A 23584-nucleotide genomic window follows, 5' to 3' on the forward strand; every position below is an offset into this window, starting at 1 on the left:
GAGGTTAGTTGGCTGAGTTGAGGTCTGAAGGTGTTTGGAACTGTGGGGGATGATTGGGGGGGAATGTACATGTTAACTATTGTTAGTGTTGAATTGTTGCCTGTGCGGATACGAATGGATTGGGTTTCTGTTGTGTTATCTGTGGTAGGGAGGAGAATTTTGGTTGTGGCACTTGTGTCCACAAAACAGATGGAATGGTGGATCAGGGTGATGAGTCCACCGCCATTGCCGTCAGTCCGGTCTTGTCTGATGGTGGTGTAATTATGAAATGATGGTGTTTTGTGTGAGTGTCTTAATTTTGTTTCTTGTAGGATTGCAATGTGTATGTTGTGTTGTTTAAGAAAGTGTTCAAGTTCATGTTTTTTAGTGTTTATACCGTCAATGTTGTGTTGTAATATGTTGATGTTGTGTGTTTTGTATGTGTTGTATGTTGCCGTTTGGGGTTGAGGTTGGGGTGGTAGTGGGGAAGGTGTAGGATCTGGGTCAGAGGGGGGGAAAGGAGAGATCGGGGACAAAGGAAGGGGAGTACTAATCGGGGGTAAGGGCAAAGGGAAATTGTGAGTGGGTAAGGGTGTTGGCTGTGGTTGGGGAGGTGGGATTGGGGTTACTGGAGGGCAGGTAGGACATGTCCAAGTGTTTGTGTATTGGTTTGTGTCAGCAAGTGTTGTACAAGTGAGGTGGGCCCAGTTTTTGCACATATTGCACTGAACTGAGCCCTTTGTCTGTCTGCTCGAAGTAATGGGTTTAGAGCATGTTGGGCATGTGTATTTTGTGGTGGGCCCAGGATTGCTCTCTACATCTCCGGCTAAAAGTAGAAGAAGAGGGGTGATCGCCGGAAAATGACCCCTCAGTGCAGAAAAAACGTAACATTGTGTGTTGGAAAAAAAGGATTGTGGTACTCCCCCAGGTAGGCGTAGCTCCTCCTTGGGGATCGGTGCCATCTGCGTAGAGCTGATGGCCAGGGGTAGATGCTGCTGTTTGGCCCCCAACTCTTGGGGTTGGGGGGTGGTCCCACGACGTAGACGTTGCAGCTCCAGGACCTCAACATTGGACTGTTGTCTGTATTGCATTAGTGTGGGATTGCTCATTTGTTACAGTAAGTCCTCGTTATACAGTACATATTCGTTCCTTAAAACCTTACTGCAAATTGAAATTACTGTATACTGAACCCATTATAACATGTGATAATAGGATATGTGTTCCAGCACATCAAAAGTCACCCCTACAGACATGAGAATACATGAAAATAGTCACATAAGAAAATGTAAAGTACTGCGCAAAAGAAATAAACAGAAAATGTTTTTATTTACCTTTCACTCGCCATGTATTCTATCAGATGATGTCCCTCCCAAGGCTAAGGAACAGTAGGGATCTCAGCCTAACTCATCTTTTGCTGAGTGGGCAGACAAAGATGAGGGTGAGGCAGGAGGCTGAAAATCCTCAAACACTTCATTTTGACTTATGGCAGACGTACCTTCTCCCTACTCTTTCCTCTTCAAAATATCTAATTTTACCTCCAATGGGGATGGGGGTGAGGTAGTATGTGTGAGCAAATTTTGACGCAGTCCGAAGGGATTTCTCCCTGTCTTCTCCTTTATGCATGGGGGGACGGAGAGGGGGGGTCGCCGATTTAATGAAGCAGCCTTGCTGTGGATGTGCTGTGTCTTGCGACACTGCTTCTGACCCAGGACAATGGACAAGGTGCAGGGATGACCCGTCATCCAGGAGGTGCTAAGATGAGAGGGAGGGTGGAGGGGTGTGGAGTGTATTCAGGGATGGAATGGGTGGGAATGATTTTATGCCTTTTCCTTTTTGGCTACCTCCCTTGTAAGGGGGAAAAAGCCTTGGTATATGTATGTATGTATGTATGTATATACCTCCAATGTCAGACTACTCCTCTTTCACTTTGCCTTTTGAACTCCAGCAGTGTCTGAGTGCGAAACAAGGAGGTGAGGAGGAGAGTGGGGGTGGAAAAGGAGATGGTAGATAAGGTTGATGAAAGAGTATTTAGGATGGTTTGGACACATGGAAAGAATGACTGATGAAAATGAGTAAAAAAAGGTGTGGAAGGCAGAGGTGAATGGAGTGAACTTGAGGGGACAGTCAAGGATGAGATGGATGGAAGGGATGAAGGGGGTGTTGAGCAAGAGGGGAATATTGAACAAGAAAGGGAAAAGGCAGGAGATAGGGATGAGTGGACAATGTGTATAGATGATACTGTTTTGCAAGAAAGGGAGGGGTGGGGGATGGGGGAGGGTAAGAAGTGCTTATGTGTGAATGATATTTTGATGCAGTCCGAAGGGATTTCTCCCCATCTTTTTTCTGCATGAGGGGATGGAGAGAGGGGGTTGCTGATTAAGTGAAGCAACCTTGCTGTGGATGTGCTGTGTCTTGCAACATTACTTCTGACCCATGGCAGTGGATGGGAGACAGGGATGACCCATCATCTATGAGGAGCTAAGATGAGAGGGAGGGAAGAGGGTGGTGGATGGGAGTAGGTATGTGCCTTTGACTTGGCTACCTCCCTTATGAGGGGGAAAAAGCTCTTGGTATATAGATAGATACATAAACTTAGCACCATCCATAGGGTGAATGTCATCCCCTCATGGAAGCATCATGAGATGTAGGTGAGGGTGTTGATGGGTTTTGAAGACAGGGGCAGTAAGGAGATAATTCATTGGTCCCACCATGGGAAAACATGTGATTTCATAAAGGTTACCAAGCACTGCAATTAACCAATACCCAATGTAAATTGTGCTGTACAAGGTTTATATATATATATATATATATATATATTTTTTTTTTTTTTTTTTTTTTTTTTTTTTTTTTCTCCTCGCTCTGACCCAGGCAGTGTTCATGGGGGACAGGGGAGACTCTTCATTCATGAGAACTCAAAGGTCATCCCTGGACCTTGTCCACTGCCCTGGGTCAGAAGCAGTGTCGAAGACATAGCACATCCACAGCAAGGCTGCTTCATTAAATCGGTGACCCCCCCCTCTCCATCCCCTCATGCAGAAAAGAAGATGGGGAGAAATCCCTTCAGGCTGCGTCAAATTTTTCTCACACATACTCCCTCACCTCCCATCCCCCACCCATTCCACCTCATGCATCACAACATCATCCATATACAACCATTCTCCATTCACCCCTGTCTTCTGTCCTCTCCTGTCCTTCCTCAACAGACATTCCCCTCTTCCCCAAAGCCCCTTTTACCCCATCCATCCATCCATCTCATCCTAGGTCACCCCCTCATGTTCATTCCTTCCACATCTGCCTTCCACACCCCTTTTACTAGTATTTCTTCACTCATTCTTTCCATGTGTCCAAACCATCCCAATACTCTTTCATCCACCCCATCTCCCAACTCCCTTTCCACTCCCGTTCTCCTCCTCACCTCCTCATTTCTCACTCTATCCAGCCTGGTAACCCCTATCAATACAATGCAAACATATGAAAAGGATTAGTGATACAAACCTTGCTTTGCTTTCTCATGGTATTAATACAGTACCATTGCACTGGCTATTATGTCTCATACCCCCAGGTTTAAGGTTTTGTACCCTTTGTGGGTACAAGTTCTCCAGGTTAAAAACCACTGGTACAGAAATATGTATGTAAGATCTTTTTTTCTTGTCCTCACAGGTGCTGTCCTACTGCCTGACCAAGTATGAGGTGCTCCAGTTCACCGACTTCTTCTTCTCATTGTTATGTTTCTGGGTCACTGTTGTCGGCCTTGGTGGTCTCAGTGAGCAATGGAGTTCACTGCTTCACACCCTTGGGGTTGTAATAATCGCACCAGCCGTCGAGTACAGCCGCACAGCCCTTGCTTCTTTTATGGTGCCCATGGCCATAGCAGCATCCATACCAGTAAGTCTTGCATACGTTTTTGTGTCAAATTATGTGCGGACATGGATTAGAATGTCATAAATCTACAGTGGCAAGGGGACAGGGATAACCCATCACAGATAACACAACAGAAACCCAATCCATTCGAATCCGCACAGGCAACAATTCAACACTGACAATAGTTAACATGTACATTCCCCCCCCAATCATCCCCCACAGTTCCAAACACCTTCAGACCTCAACTTAGCCAACTAACCTCAATCCCCAACCTGATCATGGGTGGTGACTTCAACGCCAAGTCGTCTGCCTGGTATGTCGACAACCCTGACACAGACAGAGGGCTTGATATACAGACTCAATTCGACTCATTGACTATCATGAACAACACGCATAATCATACACATTTCCCATACCAAGCCCTCTACACTCCCTCCTCTCCTGATATCACCTTTTGCTCCCCCTGCCTAACCCCAACAACATCATGGAGAGTGGTTGGAGCCCTTGGCTCTGACCACCTTCCAATCATCATCACCACCAAAACAAGATGCACCCCAGCTGGCCACAGACACACTTACACCAATTACAAGAGAGCTAACTGGGAAGCTTTTACTGAAGAGACAGAACAACATTTTGAAACACTTAACAGTACACCAATCACAAACATAAACAATGCTGTGCACGCTTTTAATACAATCATACAAAACGCAGACAAGAGATACATCCCTAGAGGCAACAGAAAATCACACAACCCCAACTTCACACCAGAAATCCAAGGCCTCATCAGACAACGTGACACACTTAAACACGATACCCCCACACCTATCCCTCAAAACATAGCAGACCAAATACAAACACTAAACACTGTGATTGCCAATAAAATACATGAACAAAAAACACAAAATTGGCAAAACTTTATCAATACACTTGATCACAAAACAAACACCAGCAAATTGTACAAAACACTCAACAGCATCACACTATCCAACACTAACACTACACGCTCTCACGCAGCAATAATCACAACAGATAATACCCTCAAACAGACAACAAGCAAACGCACTCATAAGTCATTTTGCACAGACGAGCCATCTTACATCTCACCCTGACGACCGACGCACCATTCGATGTAAGAAAGACTTTCCCACAGACTCAGACTATACACCCTTCATAGACAGTCAGACAAAACTCATAATGCATAATCTCAAGCACTCATCTGCCTGTGGCCCTGATAACATAAGCAACATCCACCTAAAACACATTGGACCACAAGGTATACACGCACTCACAAACATTGCAAACTACAGCTAATCACACAACACTATACCCGACATCTGGAAGCATGGTAAAATAATCACCATTCCAAAACCGAACAAAGACCCAACAATCCCAACATCGCACCGCCCAATCACACTTCTCTGCACCCCCTCTAAAGTCATTGAACGCCTAATACTTAAACTTGTCACACCATATATTCCCCTTGCTGACTCACAACACGGTTTTAGGCCACTACACTCCACAAACACTCTTCTGACAAACCTCACACAAAGAATTTTAGATGGCATCAATTCAGATAGGCCCCACCACAGAACACTTCTTATAACATTGGACATTAGTAAAGCTTTTGATGCTATCCCCCGCCACAACCTAACAAATAAAATATATAACACAGACATGCACAATAACACCAAAAGATGGCTGGCCAATTATCTGGCAGGCAGGAATGCTCATGTGTCATATAATGGCCAATCATCGCACATCAGAAACATTAAGAACGGAGTACCACAGGGCTCGGTTCTATCCCCCACATTATTTAATCTATACATGCATGACTTACCCACACCAGACACCTCAGAAATACAAATCTCTTCCTACGCAGATGACATAACAATCACATGCACACATCGTAACACAGACAAAGCTGCAGAAATAATCCAGCCTTACCTTGACACACTCAACACATGGTTCATCACAAACAGACTCAAAATAGCTCCAACCAAATCTACAGCAACACTTCTCACCAACTGGACAAAAGAACACAAATACATACCTCATCTCTACATCAACAACACTCTAATACCACACACAAACACACCGAAAATTCTTGGTGTAACATACGATACATCCATGTCTTTCAAACAACACCTCACAAACATAAAAAACAAATGCACACCTAGACTTAACGCACTTAAGTCAATCACTGGAACAACATTTGGACAAAACAAAGAAACTAATATAACAATATACAAACAATGCATACGCTCAGTGATGAATTATGCGAGTCCTGCATGGGCTCCTAATCTCAGTGAGACACACCACAACACCCTTCAAATCATACAAAACAAAGCCCTAAAAACAATTACAGACTGCACAAATACAACACCTACAGACCATTTACACCATGAAACAAAAGTCCTCAAAGTCAAGGACCACCTCGACATGAGAGGCACACAAACACTTGCTGCAGCCACCACAAACACATCACACCCGCTACACTACATAGCAGAACACCCACACACACCAAGAAACATTAAAACTACACCCAAAGACCTTTATTATGCACAGATACTTTCTTCTCTTCCTCCACAACCACCAAATACCAGCCTCCGGAAACATATTCATAATCATATCACTCACCGCTCCATTAACACACTGAAAGACAACACACTGCTGCATGCCAGACCCCCTGATATCCACCCTTCTGAATCCTCTCTCCCACGAAAGGACAGAGTCCACTTGGCCAGACTGCGATGCGGTCACCACCCAGCACTTCTAAGCTACCAGAAGAGGCTGGACGACCGTGTTGTGAACAGCTGCCCAGGATGTAACACTTCACCCCATACCATACAACGCATAATGGAAGACTGCATTATACACAATCATGCACGCAAACAACACAACATACACTCTATAAAGGATTTGTGGGAAAACCCAGTTTCGGCTGTGGCCTTCCTTGGGGAGACGGGACTGCTCGGACAGACAGTCTAGGGAACGACAACAACAACAACAACAACCCATCATCCATGAGGTGCTAAAATGTGAAGAGGCAGTAAATGTTTTTGAGATGAGTTTTTGCTTTGATTTGGCTACCCTCTTATAAGGGGGAAACTGCCCTTTGGTATGTATGTATGTTTATACAGTTAATCTCCATTAAATAAAAAGGTTATAATTCAATGAAACATTTTTGTTGTCTGGATGTTTGTTCATTGAAAATGCATTTCCCATTTAAGATGTGAAAATAAAGAGGGATACATCAATGTATCTATCTATATACCAAGGGCATCTTCCCCCTTATAAGGGAGGTAGCCAAGTTAAAGGCATGCACCCATTCCCACCCATTCCATTCCCATATACTTTTGGATAAAGTGAGGTATGTCATTCAAAATTAGTCAAGATTGTTGATCTGTAATTCAATGTATCAGTCAATCCATTGCCTTGGGTCTCCTGCAGAAAACCTGCTGTTCCTTGGTAACTGGGAACAGCCACCAGATTGGCCCACAAGTCACTAAGAAAGAGATATTATGTTACCCTCTAGGGCAAGAGTAAGGCTGTGTAGGATGAGGCATTTTGTGTTTTCTGTGTCTTCTTCAATGTATGAGGTATTAGTATCAAATGTTTTTATATAATCTTTGGAGCTAAACTGCAGTTTCACTGTATTTAATACATCTTTGTGTTATTTTTTTCTATCCAGCTTGGCCATACCTTGTATTTGAGACTGAAGAAGGGCAGTTGGCCGGTGTTCAGCATGCGCAGGATTCTCCACCGTAGCTTTGGAGTAATTCTGGCCATAACTGGTCTCATCATGTTTGCACTCATTCAGACCAAAGACAATTATAAGGTAAGCATAAATGGGGCTGTATTGATAATGGGTTGATGGTTATTTTGGCAGTGCACCCTTTGGCAAGGGTTCTGGAGACCTCAGTACTGATCTCCTGTATGTTGTTAAAGGCAACTAAATAGGGCAGAGTGGAGGGATTAATGATGCATTGGTTTTTTGTTTTTCTCTCGTGAACATTTATGGCATAAAGTTTGCTTTGACTCGGCCATCTTCCCTATAAATGGGATTAATTTTTTGTGGAAGCTTGGTGGCTGAGCAGGTTAGGGTGTTGCTACTTACAGTGAAGTACAAGGGGATGGCATTTCAATTGCTGCCAACAGGGAAGTCGAACCAAGGCATGGTTCATTAAATTCCATGCTACAATGTCCTCAGTAAGACACACTGTCCTAGCCTTGTGATAGGGGCGAGTTTGTGACGTTAAACCATATCATCAAGTTTTTTTGTTTAAGGTGGCAGAGGGGGTTATTCTAAACCCAAACCCACATAAAATACAGATAAAAATCCATTCAATCTCAATACCTCCTCGCCTTTAAGTGGAGGTGCAACCCTGAAGAGGTGGTGCTCTTTCTCTGCACCAAGCTCTTGATCTCTCAGTCAGTTTTGGCTAACCCTCCCCACATAAGGAGAACTGACTGCTGACAATGCTCCTCTCCTCTTTCTCCTGCTGACTGGTAACAGTCATGGGAGGCAATGAAGACTACCGTATTTTACGGCTTGCAAGACGCTGCATCTTGGAAGACACACCCTAATATTTGAAAGAAATTCCTAAGGAAAAAAAAAGTCATTCTCATACAAGAACACATTCACCTTATACCCGACCACTGAACACAAAAACATAAGAAGCAAGGAGTCTGCAAGACACTATTGTCTCAGCACTCATTACAAATTTGCTGGAGCACTCACCACAAATTTACAACTATGTAAATAAAAATACATACATACATACATATACCAAGGCTTTTTCCCCCTTACAAGGGAGGTAGCCAAAAAGAAATAGGCATAAAATCATTCCCACCCATTCCATCCCTAAATACACTCCATTCCCCTCCACTCTGCCTCTTATCTTAGCACCTCCTGGATGACAGGTCATCCCTGCACCTTGTCCACTGCCCTGGGTCAGAGGCAGTGTCACAAGCCATAGGTAAATACGTACACACAGTGAAGCAGTCCATCTCTTCTTCTTGTTTAAGTGGCGGCCAACAACACGTATTGGACGTATTGTTTACATTATGAAATCGCTTGTCCGATTTTGTTTGTGTGGCGATGATACTAGTTGGTGATTAGTAAATATACTATACATTTTTCATTGTCCAAGGGTGGTTTTATTTTCATAAATATAAACTAAAAATTTCAAAAATATGTATGTAGAAATATAAAGCTTAAAAGAAATTTATTCATCCTCAAATCCTGAGAACTCGTCACCACTGGATTCGTGGGTGCTGCCTTACAATACAACATTCATCTTGGAAGATGCACTAGTATTTTTCAGGGTATTTTTTAGGAAAAAAAGTGCATCTTATAAGCCGTAAAATATGGTAATCGTAGTCAGAGGGGCTGCAAGTTTCCAGTCAGTAAAGATTAAAGGAAGTCGTTATCATAACTATTTGTTTGTTTTTTATTTATGTAGTTCTTTTTCTGCATTTAATTATGTTCTGGACCAAAAGGTCTCCTATGAGTATGCTTTACTATCGTAATCCATAGTTTTGGAGTTGACTGGGTCTCTCTTTACAAATACATTTATTAATGTATATCAGACCAAAATGACTTAAAGTTGCTTATTTTCCCTAAATAAAGTTTTAATAGGTATGTACATAAACATTAAGAATTTGGTGCATGTGTATATGTGCTTATGTAGTTAATTTTCTCCCACAGTATGTACACAGTGCTTGGCACGTCGTCATCGCTCTGTCCCTCGTCTTCCTGCTGCCGTCCCATCGCCCACACTCCACCTCCTCCCCTGACCCCACCACTTTGTCATTATCATCCCAAGGTAGTGATGACTCGGAGCTGCTGGATGTAGGGGCAGGGGTGGATTACACTGCCTCTTCTCCCGTCTTCCATGTCACATCCGATGTTGACTTTCTGCTCGGGGACGACCAGGACTACCTCGTTTGTCCTCTGGAGTCGTAGGTCAAGGAGAAGTGTGACTTTAGGATATGCCAGGGAGCTAAAAATTTAATATTTAGGTTCTTTGAACTCCATTAGAGACATTCTGTTTTTTGTATTCTTTTATTTTTTATTTTTATTTTGTACAGTTTCACAGTACTAGTTATCATTTTCACTTCATTTAGGCACTGTCTGTGCTATGAACATTATTCCACTCGCAAATGCTATGAGTAATGATTAAAATATGATTTTCAAGTATGATTAGCATGATCTGGATGTAATGATCATTGTTATTCTTATTAATCTATATATTTATTGTAGATATTTATTTAACAAATTTTCAGTATCTATGTCATGGTTTAACCATTTTGTTGATGCATAGTTATGCATTTGCTTTGAATCAAACATCACTGAAACATTATGTAATTATCATTGTTGTTAACACAGTATCATTCCTCTGTATTACTGATGTTCAGTGCACTAATTGTGTTTGATACAGAAAGGAAAAAAACAGGTAATATTCAGTTTGATTTACTGAAGGTTGGATGTGTTCATCACAGCTCGAGTGATCTCAAAGATGTTATTCATCTTTCTAAGCCTCCTTAATCTTAAGCTTTAGAACTCCTTGCAGACAGTGTGCTGGAACACTTCACATAAAGGAACATGATATTTTTATAGGGAGATTTAAGGGAAAATGCAGATGATTTTTGGTGTATGCCTCGGTACAGAATAATCTTGCCCTCCTATTGTGCAGCAAGCTCCTCTTCCAGTTGCACGTTTGGTATTATTGGAGATCTTTACATTGTGTTCTATTTTCAAACAGGGGACCATTGTTAGTGTTCCAGTGTCTTAAGTTTATTTTTTATTTTATTTTTATTTTTTCTCCTGAACATCAATGGAACTTCAGATGTTATTGCACAAAAACAGACAATATGAAACGGAAGTAGATAGATCTGATGTGTATAAAAAGGAGGGAATGTTAGCTTCAGAGTACTGCACTTGTATTAGACATGCACAATTCATCTTCGGTCTTAAGTTATGATCAACATTGCAAGTTTGTTGACACAGTAATGCCATTCACATTCTTTTTATTTCTATTTAATTTTGGCAAAATAAATGACTGATGAATTTGTTCAGCTTGGGCTTAGACCCTAGGCTGAACAGGATCTCACTCATTGGAGATCCTGTTCAGGTTGGAGGTTCATCCTTCAGACATTTATTTTTTCACAACAAAAGCCATAAAATGTGTCATCATAATAAAAAACATGAACGTGCCAATTTCATTAGGTTTTGTCATTTGAATCTCACAACTTGATGCACGTGCTCTGTACTTCAAACGTCATTCGTTTTAAGTTTTATCAAGAGAGGGAGTCTTTCTTCTACCATCACTCCTTTTAAGTACGGCTTCTCCACATCTCGTTACTTCTTCCTCATATTTTTTACCTCATAAGATTTCATCCCCATCACTGTTTTTTTTTTCGTTGTTTCACATGCCATGTTGAGAAAGTCAGATTTAGCTCTGGCATGGAGAAGGTCATGGAAACACCTCGGTGAGGCTGTTTGTTGTGGAACAAGAGTACATAAAGACAAGTCTCCACATGAAGGGTAGAGAATCCGCAGTGCACCAGTTGTTAGGTAGTGCCATTTCAGTTTTAGAATGTGACAGGATTTGTTTCATGAATATATTAATACCACAGAACTTTACTTTAATCCAAGAATGCATCTCATCCATTAGAGTTTTCATTTCATCATAGATGCTTTATTCTTATAATTCTAAAAAGAAATATGATAGGTCAAGTACAAAAGGATTAAATGAGCATGATTAAATATGAATGACCCAATGTTTACAAGAACAGTAAAAAAAATTTAGGATATCTCCCAATGTTTTGTCCAAAAGTGCAAAAGAGGAAGAGCCTTTTGCTGCATGTTCATGTGTAGTATACCTTTTCCATACTTACAGGTAAATTGAAATCATGAATATTCTGATAGCACAAATGAAGCACTGGTATGTCATATTCCATCTGAGTCTCAACAGCATTTTGATTTGTTCCTCCAATTTATATAGGTATTTATTTCGCAGTTGCACACAGTCATAATGATAATAATAATTATTGTCTCGAGTTTTCCTGGTGAAAAAACCCACAGTCCCACAGCAGTTCACAGCAGTCCTGGGAAGTAATGTTGGATTATTGTCTGTGTTGTATTAATGTGGGACTCTGCTTTTATTAGCTGGGAATAGTAGGGAGATGGGAGAGGTTGCCAGTCGTCAGCTCTTTAGTGAAAAGGTGAAGGAAATAGATAGGGAGATTTTTGGCCCAAGGGCATAAGGACGCACCTCCTGATGATGGTGAGGGTGTTGACATGATTTGAAGATGGGCAACAGGGAGAGGACTCTCCTAGACATCCAGCTTGCAGGACTGCCACTTGTAGGTATTCTTCCCTGGTCCTGTGCACTGTTTTGGTATGAAAAGCTCTCTACTTAACTTGGATATTTTGTTCAATCCTACACCCTTTTCATGTGTCATCATTGCCATTCTATTCATGAATGAAGTCAAGTACAAAAGGATAAAAGTGTGTTGTAAAATATTTCCCAGTTGTAGTATATCTCTCCATTTTGCCTTTTCCATCAGAGTCTACATGTTCAAGCATTCCTACTTAGATATCTCTCCTCTCAGTGTAGAAGGTAGACTAAATGGTGTATCTACATTTGTTTATTTCATACTCCCTCTTCCCCCTACCAAAAGAATGATGGTAATATTCATAAGAAATTTCTGTTGCCATAGTAACCATTAACCCTTTCCATACAATGATGCCTATGTGGGTATACAAGGATCCCAGCATTGGCGCCTTGATTATATTTATTTTGTTGTTGTAGTCAAGTGACCCCCCCCATATTCTGTAAACTGGCTTGATCATATTTTCTGTAATTATTAATATTCAGAGTGAAAGAGAACAAGTGATACAGCTGTAACTTTATATTTTATAATGTGAGTATTGTGACGCATCATTGAATCGTCATACATCAGGCAGCTGATGCTACCCATGAGAACTTGACTCGTATTGAAGAGGTTAACTGGAATTTTCTTAAGAAACTGAAATGCAAAACAGAAGAAAATAATTACCAATGTAAGCAATATTGTTAGATTTATTGTGACAGTCACTTATTATAAGAGTGGTATTGCATCAGTCAATCAATCTTTTGCCCTCTTGTCTCTTGCAGGACACCCATGGGGCTCAGGAAGCTGGCCATACCCTGTAAGCTCCTTGGTGAAAAGAATTTTTTTATGCTACCTGGGAATTGTTAGTATAGGACAGGATATTGAGTGCTCTGTCTCTTCTGTGTAGTGGTTGTATCTTGGCCAATCGGTATCTCTGGATAAGGCAGATATATATATATATATATATATATTTTTTTTTTTTTTTTTTTTTTTTAGGTCAAATCATACATCATTCACTCAACATCCTTCCCACACTTATCCAAATTCCATTCATTGCCCCCCTCCCTCCCTCTCTTAGCACTTTGTGAATAAAGTGTCATCCCTGGCCCCCACCACACCACTAATGTCCATGGCCAAATTTAGGGCAAGGCCAATAGGGCCGCGGCCCAGGGCCCCACGCATTTAAGGACCCTGCCCCAACTCCATTACAATAGTATATGCACTTTTTCTGGTGTATCAGGATCAAGAAAATGAGTAATCAGCTGACTGTGACTGAATGCAGGGTGGACAGGGTCCCACAACACATAAATCTGGCCCTGCTCATGTCAAAGGCAATACAGTGGGACATAGTGCCTCCTCAACAGAGCCTGACAGAGCATTCGCCAGTTTTCAGGTATCCGTATATGAAGAGGAAATAGAAAATCTATAGAGAGATATTAAGCCTGGTCTGGAGAGTAAATTTCAGTCCCACAAGGCAAGGATGCACCTCCAGATGTAGCTGACAGGGAGGTGATTCACTCTAATGTCTGTCTCGCAGGACCACCATTTACTGGTACCTGTTGTTGGTCCCAGTTGGTACCGTCTACGTGGTAGATGATTACCCGAATGTAAGTGTCTTGGTGTAGTTCTTACTCAGGCACACTTATGTTTAGGTCATCTTGCATTCCCTCAGAATCAGCACCATACTCCAATTGCCTTAGGTGCAGCTGCCACAAAGAATACACGGAGCACTTTATGTTTTGCCGAGCTACATTCATTCTTCCCAAACAGCAACAGTCTTCATTGGTGTTACATATTAATCATCTATGTGTTACGAGCCATAACAACAACAGTACTCAAGAATGCCTAGAACAACAGACCTTTACCTACTCTCATTTACTCCCAAGGATGAAATTGGGTTTATTGTTTGAATATTCACACACATTACCATTATTTTGCTCCTGTTTAAAAAAAAAAAAGGATTATCTTATTTATTTTTTATTTATATTATTATTATTATTATTTTTTTTTTTTTTTTTTTTTTTTTATTGTATTCACAAAAATAGTGTTGTAGATATATATGTATGTATGATAATTGTTGCCTCAAATTTCGGTGACTGAAAACTCATAGTCCTGTAGTGGCTGGCAAGGGTCATAGATTTTGCTAGGAAGAAACTTCGGACTATTGAATTTATTGTATTAGTGCAGGACATTTTCTTTATAGCTAGCTCATAATAGTAAGTGTGTGTGTGTGTATGTATTTACTTAATTGCAATATACAGGAAAGGAGCAACGCTCTTTGGGTCCCGTCTTCTACTCACCAATTTGTCATACCTAGCCTTAATTCATGTACAGATGCAACTCTATCTGTATCCTTGATTTTAGATTATGCTGCATATTTCAGTCTTGGGTAGATCAGGCACTCGTTGCACTTCTTCATCCTCTCTCCGTCCACAAGGTGAACTATCATTTGAGTGTATGTATGTGTGTATATGCATACATTTACATATGGGGATTTCATCATTTTTGTTGGGAATACATGCATATTCTAATTTATTTGTCGGAGCATAGTCAAAACTCTTAGTTGCACTGTTGAATACTAATCCAGATTGACACGGCTGACAGGAAATTAACAAAAGATTATAATAATACTTCACAATTCACTAACTGGAAACCCACAGCCCCACAGTGGCTGGCATCAGTCCTCAGGCCCTCCCATGGATCTTTCATGGAAAAAAACTTTGGATTACTGTCTGTGCTGTATTAGTGCAGAACGGTTCCTAAAGCATGTCACCAGCTTGGAGTAATAGGTAGTAGAATGAGAGAAACTGTTCAGGAAACGCAAAGATGGTAAAGATCCTTGGCACAGTCCAGGGATGGAGTGCCAGCCACATGGGGCTGCACCTCCGGGTGGGGGTGAAGGTATTGATGGGTTTTGAAGACGAGATTAGGAAGATGATTCTCTCCGATATCTGTCTTGCAGGACCACAATGTGCAGGTACAGATTTTGGTCCCAGGATCATAGTATGAGAATATAAATATATATTAATCAGTTTTATACTAAGTAAAACAATAAATAATGTAAGTAAACTTGCTTTAAGATGTGGTTCAGATTTGGTTGTCATCCTATTGTGAGTTTTGAGTAAAAAAAAAAATTCGCAGAATGTTCAAAACATCTAGAAAATGTGGAAATAACACCATCATGCCTTGTATGTGACCCATTCGCCAGGGAGCACTTGTAGATATTAAGGGATTAGGTTGTATGTATATGTTTGTTGTGGCAAACAGAGCATTGCGTGCAAAAACAAACTGGAGTGCATGGCAAGTTACAGTCTTGCAGTAATGAAGAAGTGGTAATTCATTTGAGTATCCCATCATCCCCATCCACTCCTTCCCACCAGTACTCATACTTTCTCAGTATTTGCCTCTTCCTTGCCCCTCCTGTCTTCCTAATGCAGTCTATAATAAAAGAGTTGGTGAATTATCAACAGCAAAAGCTCTCTCTCTCCCTTTCTCTTCTATCTCCATATCTCTATGTCTCTCTCTCTCTCTTTTTCTCTCATTTCTTTTATACCATCCCTCCTTCCTTCACTATTTCACCTTTGTCTTTCTCTCTCTCTCCACCATCTCTAGTCTGTCTTTCATTCATGCATTTATCTTTTCAAAGGAAGTAATTTAATACTGCCAGAATTGATGCATATATATAGTACTTGAGTACTCTTTTTTATATATATATGAATAATTTGAAAGATATAAGAGTGAAAATAATGAATAGTTTGAATCATAACCAAATATCTGTCTGAAAGAATTTTTTACATAAGATTGTCTTCATTTTGTAAAATATTTTTGGGAGGGTTACAAGGCAGTTATGTTGTTAGTTTCATTCACTTGGTTGTAGAATGAGAGAATGGAAAGAAATAGAAGGCTCTAGACCTTTATGAAGCTAGTCACATAGATGGAAGACAGGATCTACAGTCTTACACTTTTAAGAGAATATTGTGTGTATATGAAATATATTAGCTGTCTGTGTATGATAGCTTACTTTGACTGTAGGTGCAGTTATAGAATTTAATGAAATGTTTATAGCACTCACTACACACAGGAAAAAGAAGGCTCATTAAAAGAATTGGTGTCACTGGCTTTGGTAATTTTCTTCTTGAATCAATGTGGATATGGAGATGATATCAGCCAGTGACTGATATAATGTATTATGTGTATATTTTTTCCAGTCTAGCAACTCAAAATTTGAGATTTTTACTGCAGTGCACATAAGTTTATTTGTGTCCAATATGTGGACACAAATTAACAGGTTCTTAGCCTTAACTCTGCCACTACCTATGGCTGCCAGTGAGAACATTAATGTCACTTGTAACGGTTCACACACACACACACACACACACACACACACACACATATATATATATATATATATATATATATATATATATATATATATATATACATATATATATATATATATATATATATATATATATATATCCCTTCTCAACATCAAGGTTACAAAAGTAATGTAATGGTGTTATTTCTTTCAACTTCTTACCATTAAGCACAAAAGTTGTTGTTTTTTCTGATCTCAACTTGAAGAAAGATATTTTAAGAAAATTTTTAGTTTAAAAGTATTGTCTTTTGGCATTTTGAGTTGTGTTATGGAAAAATAATTCAATGCCTTTTTGATGTGTATATCATATGGTGTAAAGACGTTTTGAGGTTCTGTCAATGAAATGTGTGCCACTGGTAAATTCCTCTCTTCCTGTACCATTTTGTGGTATATATAGAAGTTATTTTATGGGCACATCCAGGAATTGTCCTGCAATATTATGATTAGAAATGAAAAATAGTGTTTGATAAAAGTATAAAGATTTTCCATGTTTGAATTGATATATTTTTCTTCATGTTTCTTTTAGTTTATTTCTAAAAGTCAGGTTGTGGATGTGTTCAAGAAATTTATGTTGTCACACAACCATAATACAATCAATACAGTTGTGCTTTCAGTAGCTTTTGTTGTGGTAATCAGTAGATAATTTCAGTCAGGCGAGGGATGGCCCTCAACCTGAATGGGCTCCCAATTAATCAAGAGCCTGATTGGGTTGGAGGCTGTCCCTCAGCTGAATAACATAATATGACATTTATCGCTGCAAGATATACTTACTGTGCAGTGGGATTTACGCATTGAAGAATGAAAGTAATAAAGGTTTCAGATTCTTTAGTACCCACTTTACATATACAGCTTTGTACATAGAAGCATGGAAATATTGTTAGATTATTATCAGTTTTATTTCATTGTTACATGTAAAACTTAAGATTCTTATTGATATTATGATACTTATTACTCACCATGTTTGCACCGGTCACTGAACTATTTGTATAACTGTCCATTTTTTCTTATTTTACTTGAGGAAATCTTTCTGGAATTATGTTGTGGGAACTTAACTTCCTGTACAAAATATGTGAATTGGTTTCTATACTAGAATATAGGTGTGAACTAGTGTATAAACTAATGTGTAATTGTGAATTTTCCTCTGCCTGAATGATGATGTGAACTTTTTCTTTTTCTTTTCATCAGAGGAAAGATATGAATTGATCATTTGAGTTGGGATTATATCTCCCCATATGAGGTAAGAAAGGTGACAGATCTTTATTAGACAATTGAAACAGTGAGGTAGTCTTATCACATAATAACCTAAATGTTCAGCTTTTATAAATGGGAGCTAAATGTCTAATATGGAAAAATTGTCCACAAAACAAGGCCAATATGTAAAGACCAGTTGAAAGGCCTTGTAAGAATCCGACATCATTGTAGCCCCCCCCCCGGGTGCATAGCACAATTTCATGTGGCTCAGAACACTTATATCAAACTTGATGTACTATTATTGACATGAAAATTTATGAGATAGCTGAAAAGTTTCAAACATTGTATGACATCCTTGCACTGCTGTACAACTGTGAGACATGGACATTTGAATGCTAAATTGAAGAGGTGTTTTAACATCTTTGGTCCCATGTGTCTTCAGAGAATGATGAGGTATCACTAGTGTGACTGTTTCAAACCAATGACTGTTCCATGTGATTCAGTCAAGGCTTATTACCAGCACACTTCCTCGATAACAATCTTGCTCACAGGGTTATCTCAACAACCCTTGGTGGAGATGAAGAGGATGCCCACTGAATTCATGGCTAGAGCAAGTTAACTGAACCTGATAAGTGCTGCCTTGAGTAGGAAGTATGATCTCATGGAGACTTGCTCCGGGAAATCATTGGGAATTGTGTCAATGTGCGAATGAAACAGCACACCTTCTGACATATGCTCCCCATTGGTGATGATGAATATGACAGCTTTCCCAACTTGATACTATTTAGACATTGAAGATCATTAGAAACAAATATGGACATTTTATTTATCAGTGGAGCTTCATTTCAGTAGGGAAACAACAAAGTGTTATCCCTCCAAAATGAACTTGAAGTTTGAAGGCAGCTTATTGTATTGTAGGTATAATTAGCTACTCAAAGAATATATGTAGCTCCTCGCTGTGAGGTTTCAATGGACTCTTTCCATGCAAATATAATCAATCCCATTTTCACTAGATATGTTTTATGTAGACACAAGAATTTACATTTGTTATAAGTACACTTTAACTCACTGATGGGTGTAGTTTTCTTATAGAAAAGCTATAGTTTCCATACAGTTAGATGTAGCTTAAACAGATATAGGTTTTGTTATGGACAATAGTAGCCTCTTTGCTAACAGTTCTAGATTCTGTATAGTTATAGATTCCTGGAAAAGTCATCAAGCAAATATATCTTCTTAAATATTTGAAGTGACAGTATTTAAACAGCTGTTTTGCTCTTGAAGACAGTGACAAGAGAACCTTTTGTTCAATACAGCAGGGGTCTGTATCTTCAATTTGCAATTACACGTTTGAAAATATAAATTCAATATACTAACAGAAAACACCTCTGCATGAAGTGAATTGTGGTTATTTTTATATGAGCCATCAATGAAATGCATTTGGCTAATCCTGTGGTGCAGAAGAGATTGGATTGGACGAGTGAATCACAAACCAGGCTACATCTAGTAAAGAGTAGATCTGGTTACAGACTTGAATTGCCCCACTTGCAGGAACCTGGCCAACAAAACTCCAATATCTCTATCATCTCCCCACAACTTCCTACAGAAAACAGAACTGTTAACCCAACTATAAATTCCCTTGACTAATTAAGTTAACATATGAAATACAAGATGACACAACAGTGATATGAGATTGTCCACATGGATAGAAGTGCCGTTAAACTACTACCATAACAACATCAACAATCACCTCATTCTACACTGCCCCCCTTTCATCCCATCCAGAAAACACAATACAGACGCTCCTCAACTTACGTTTTAGTTACGTTCCGAACGGCCGAACGTAAGTTGAAAATGAACGTAAGTTGTTACTGTACTGTACATCGGTAAATTCTATTACCGTATCTTATAAAACACCCCTAAATCATTTATTAAACACATAACATTGTAAAATAATAACATTAATTTCAAATAGATTAAATTCAAGCAACATAAATTGAGATGGTGGAAGAGGAGGAGGCAAGGCATTTTCAGTTCGTCGTCTGCGCAATGTAAACAATGGACGCAGCGTCGTGCTCAAGTATCATTTGAACTACAGAGAGTGCGGTAAACTAAAAAATTCACTCAAAAAATTTTGTTTTACAATTTTGTTTTTACCGTCGGTTCAAACGTAAAATCGAAAAAACGTAAAACGAATGAACGTAAGTAGAGGAGCGTCTGTACTCATTTCTGGAGTGACTTCTTGTGGCTTTTGGCCATTGCTGGTTACCTGGGATCCATCAGTCTCCTGCTAAAAAGACCAAGGGCAACAGATTTGTTGAGTGATACTAAGTAAGCCAAAGTGACCATTTTTTCTATCACTGACACTAGCATCTGCCAAAAGGCAAGAAAGAAAGACAAGGATAGATTCAGTAACTGCAGGAAATTAACTATTATTTCATTTTTATTATATTGGATATAGTAAATTTTAGACCATCTAGATAACCATGTGCATTTTGTTGTTGGCTCTTCTTATAAATGGCTAGTTTGACCCCCACAAAGAATTTTTTTTGCATATTGTAATCATATCCTCTTCCTTGTAAAATATACATTTTATGAGGAACTTGTGACTGATAAGAAAGTAGTGAGCTCTTGCATAGGAAAATGGGGCATAGAGTGGGCTGACTACATAGAAAAAATGAGTGGTGTAGGTTTTCAATAATACTAAATTTTTGTACATTCTTTCAAGAGTTGAATTTTGATGCTGTGCACAATTTTGCGTGATTCATGTACAAATTTTTGTGGTATAGGTAAAGATAAGGCTTTTTCACTGTCATAACAGTTTAAAGGAAAATTGTATTAGTAGTTCAAGTAGAAATTACAAAAATATATGAAAAGGGATAAAAATTGCATAGGATTTTGGAATAGTACTTGAATGGAATGTGTGATGATGTTATGATTTTTATGAGCATTGAAGTTTCTATATTTCAAAAACTGTCATGATGCATATGGGGAGAAGTGTTGGTCGTGAGGATGTAAACAGTAAGATGGGTATATGAAGTATTTACTGAAGTAGTTGTTGGTCTGTATTTTAGAATAGCCAAAGGCATTGTCTTGAGATATGAAGAGAATTGCATTGCATAAAGAAATGTCAAGTAATTGGTGACGTCAAGGCATGTGAATTAGTATCATCCCCATAATTACTAGTGGTAAAATGAAAGTGTTATCATATTTTGTTGTTGTTGCCTGCCCAACTGTTTCTGAATATACTTTTCACATTTCCAAGCTGAAGATTGACAGAATACACCTCTCAGAGTTGTAACGTTCCATTTTCATGGCAGGCTATGTCATAAAGGCCATGTTATTTTTATATATATAGGTATTTATAGTTGATATGGATGGTAACATATTTCTTAATTTTTACTTTCAGGCACTTGAAGTTTCTTTACATTTCAGTATTTGTATGTTTGGTATCAGTAGATATGTGGTACGTGTCTTCACTTTTTGTTATACCTAAATATCTGTATATTAGTTACGTTTCTTGAATTGCTATTATTAATCAGGGAGAACTTCATTTACAGTAGATCATTATTTGAATCATGAAGAATCTGTTAATCTTATTTAGTTGTATGTGTGTAGAATATAGTAGATTGAAAGAGGACTGTATTTGATAATGTAGGATGTATACAGTTACCATTTTAATTCATGGAATTAGTTGGAAATGAAAAAAGTGTTGGATATGTGTGGATATCACTTGACCTTGATCTTCACATTTGAAAGAAAGGCAGTCCTTTAACTTAATTTCCATAGAACTCTGCCCTTTGTCATATTTATCCATATACCTTAAATGGTGCACTGTATTTTTATCAGATTGTAAAAAAAAATAAACAAAAGGAAAAAACAATTTATCTTGTAAGTATTTGATATTTGATAATCTATATAACTTAAGCCATCTAGAAGTATATTTGACACATTTGTATTTCTATGAACATGTTCCTGACAGACAAATGTACCAATCCACTTTTGTCTGCACACAAGAAATAAAGATTCCCACATCTAGACTGCAGATATCTGATTAATTCCTTCATTGTATAGTACAGATTAAATTAATTTATTGCATCAATGAAAAAGATCAACAGTATTTGCATATCAAAACTACACTATTATTTTTTTAAGCTAGTGAGAAATCCAAGAAATGTTCAATGATAAATTTCAGCAGACAACTCCTTCCAGTTGACAACAGCCCTAATATCGTGGTCCTCAGTTCTGATATGCACACATACTTTATCCTGCTCATGAAGGACCTAATGATGAAAGTCGACAAGAAAATAAACATACTAAAATCAGGGATAAGGACAGGTTTTGATCAGTGGAGAGAAAACATACCAATGGCCTCTTTTCCCCTAATAAGGGAGCTAGGTAATGGTAAGTCATGCACCCGCTCCCACCCACCATCTCCATGTTTCCCTGTCATCTTAGCTCCTCATGGATGAAAGGTCATACTTGTCTCCTGCCTGCTACCTGGGTTAGAAGCAATGCAGGGTCAGTTGCTTCATTAACACAACAACCTTCCCTCTGAGGGAAGATCCTCAGTTTGTTGGTGGCTTCTCTCCTGCCCCACAGGTATGACCTGCCTTCACCTAGACATGCCCTGGTGTGTGATTAATTTGGTTTTACAACAACCACTTAAATTGTTTGAATTTTGTGCCCTCCTTGATTTGTATGGCTGTTGGTTATAAGTTACAAATTGTAAAATGCTCCATTGTTATCATCATTATTATTATTATTACTATAATCACTATTATCACTTTTCATTATATAGTTATTACATAATTATTATATAATTAATATTAATTATACAATTATGATTATATATTAATAATATAATAATTATATATTATATAATCATAATTATAATCATATATAATTATCATATTATAATCAATAGGTGATAAGAGGAGATTGTATGAAGGGGTGATTGTGCCGACAGCCCTGTATGGGGCAGAAACATGGAACTGAGAAGTATGATAGGGGTTACAAGGTTTGGATAGAGTGAGAAACAAGGAGGTGAGGAGGAGAACGGGGGTGGAAAGGGAGTTGGGAGATAGGGTTGATGAAAGAGAATTGGGATGGTTTGGACACATGGAAAGAATGAGTGAAGAAAGACTAGTAAAAGAGGTATGGAAGGCAGAGGTGGAAGGAGTGAACATGAGGGGGGCAATCAAGGATGAGATGGATGGATGGGGTAAAAGGGGTATTGGGAAAGAGGGGAAGGAAGGGAGAAGACAGAAGATAGGGGTGAGTGGAGAATATGTATGGATGATGCTGTGATGCATGGAAAGGAGTGGATGGAGGATGGGGGGTGAGGGAGTATGTGTGAATGATATTTTGATGCAGCACAAAGGAATTTCTCCCTATCTCTTTTTCTGCATGAGGGAGGTGGTCACCAATTAAATGAAGCCACCTTGCTGTGGATGTGCTGTGTCTTGCTACATTGCTTCTGACCCAAGGCAGTGGGCAAGATGCAGGAATGACCCATCATCCAGGAGGAGCCAAGAAAAGAGGGAAGGTGGGGTGGTGAATGGGATTGAAATATGTGGGGATGAAATTAAGTGGGAAAAAGCCATTGGTATATATGCTTGTATCATTATTGTTATTATTATTATTATTTTCATTATTATTATTATTATTATTATCATTATCATTATCATTATTATTTTCATTATCATCATAATTTATATTATTAATACTATTATTGTTATCATTATTAGCCTACCAATATTAAATAGGAATTAAAAGGAGCAGAAGTACAAGAAG

General features: G+C 38.9%; 1 protein-coding gene across 3 annotated transcripts in view; it reads left to right on the plus strand.

Moving 5' to 3' along the window:
- Window positions 1-21828, plus strand: part of LOC143024711 (transmembrane protein 8B) — a 41347-nt gene extending 19519 nt beyond the window's left edge. For 2 of the 3 annotated variants that reach the window (XM_076183760.1, XM_076183763.1), the window contains 3 exons: window positions 3640-3864; window positions 7532-7678; window positions 9551-21828. In XM_076183760.1, coding sequence (XP_076039875.1) covers window positions 3640-3864; window positions 7532-7678; window positions 9551-9808 — 630 coding nt within the window. In that variant the 3' untranslated portion in view covers window positions 9809-21828. Of the gene's footprint in view, window positions 1-3639; window positions 3865-6564; window positions 6876-7531; window positions 7679-9550 lie in introns of those variants that run through there. The other variant, XM_076183761.1, reaches the window with a different exon arrangement.
- Window positions 21829-23584: the final 1756 nt, after the last annotated feature.

This window comes from Oratosquilla oratoria, chromosome 4 (genome assembly GCF_046742065.1).
Source record: "Oratosquilla oratoria isolate Oo_2021 chromosome 4, ASM4674206v1, whole genome shotgun sequence".
NCBI classification, from domain to species: Eukaryota; Metazoa; Arthropoda; class Malacostraca; order Stomatopoda; family Squillidae; genus Oratosquilla; species Oratosquilla oratoria.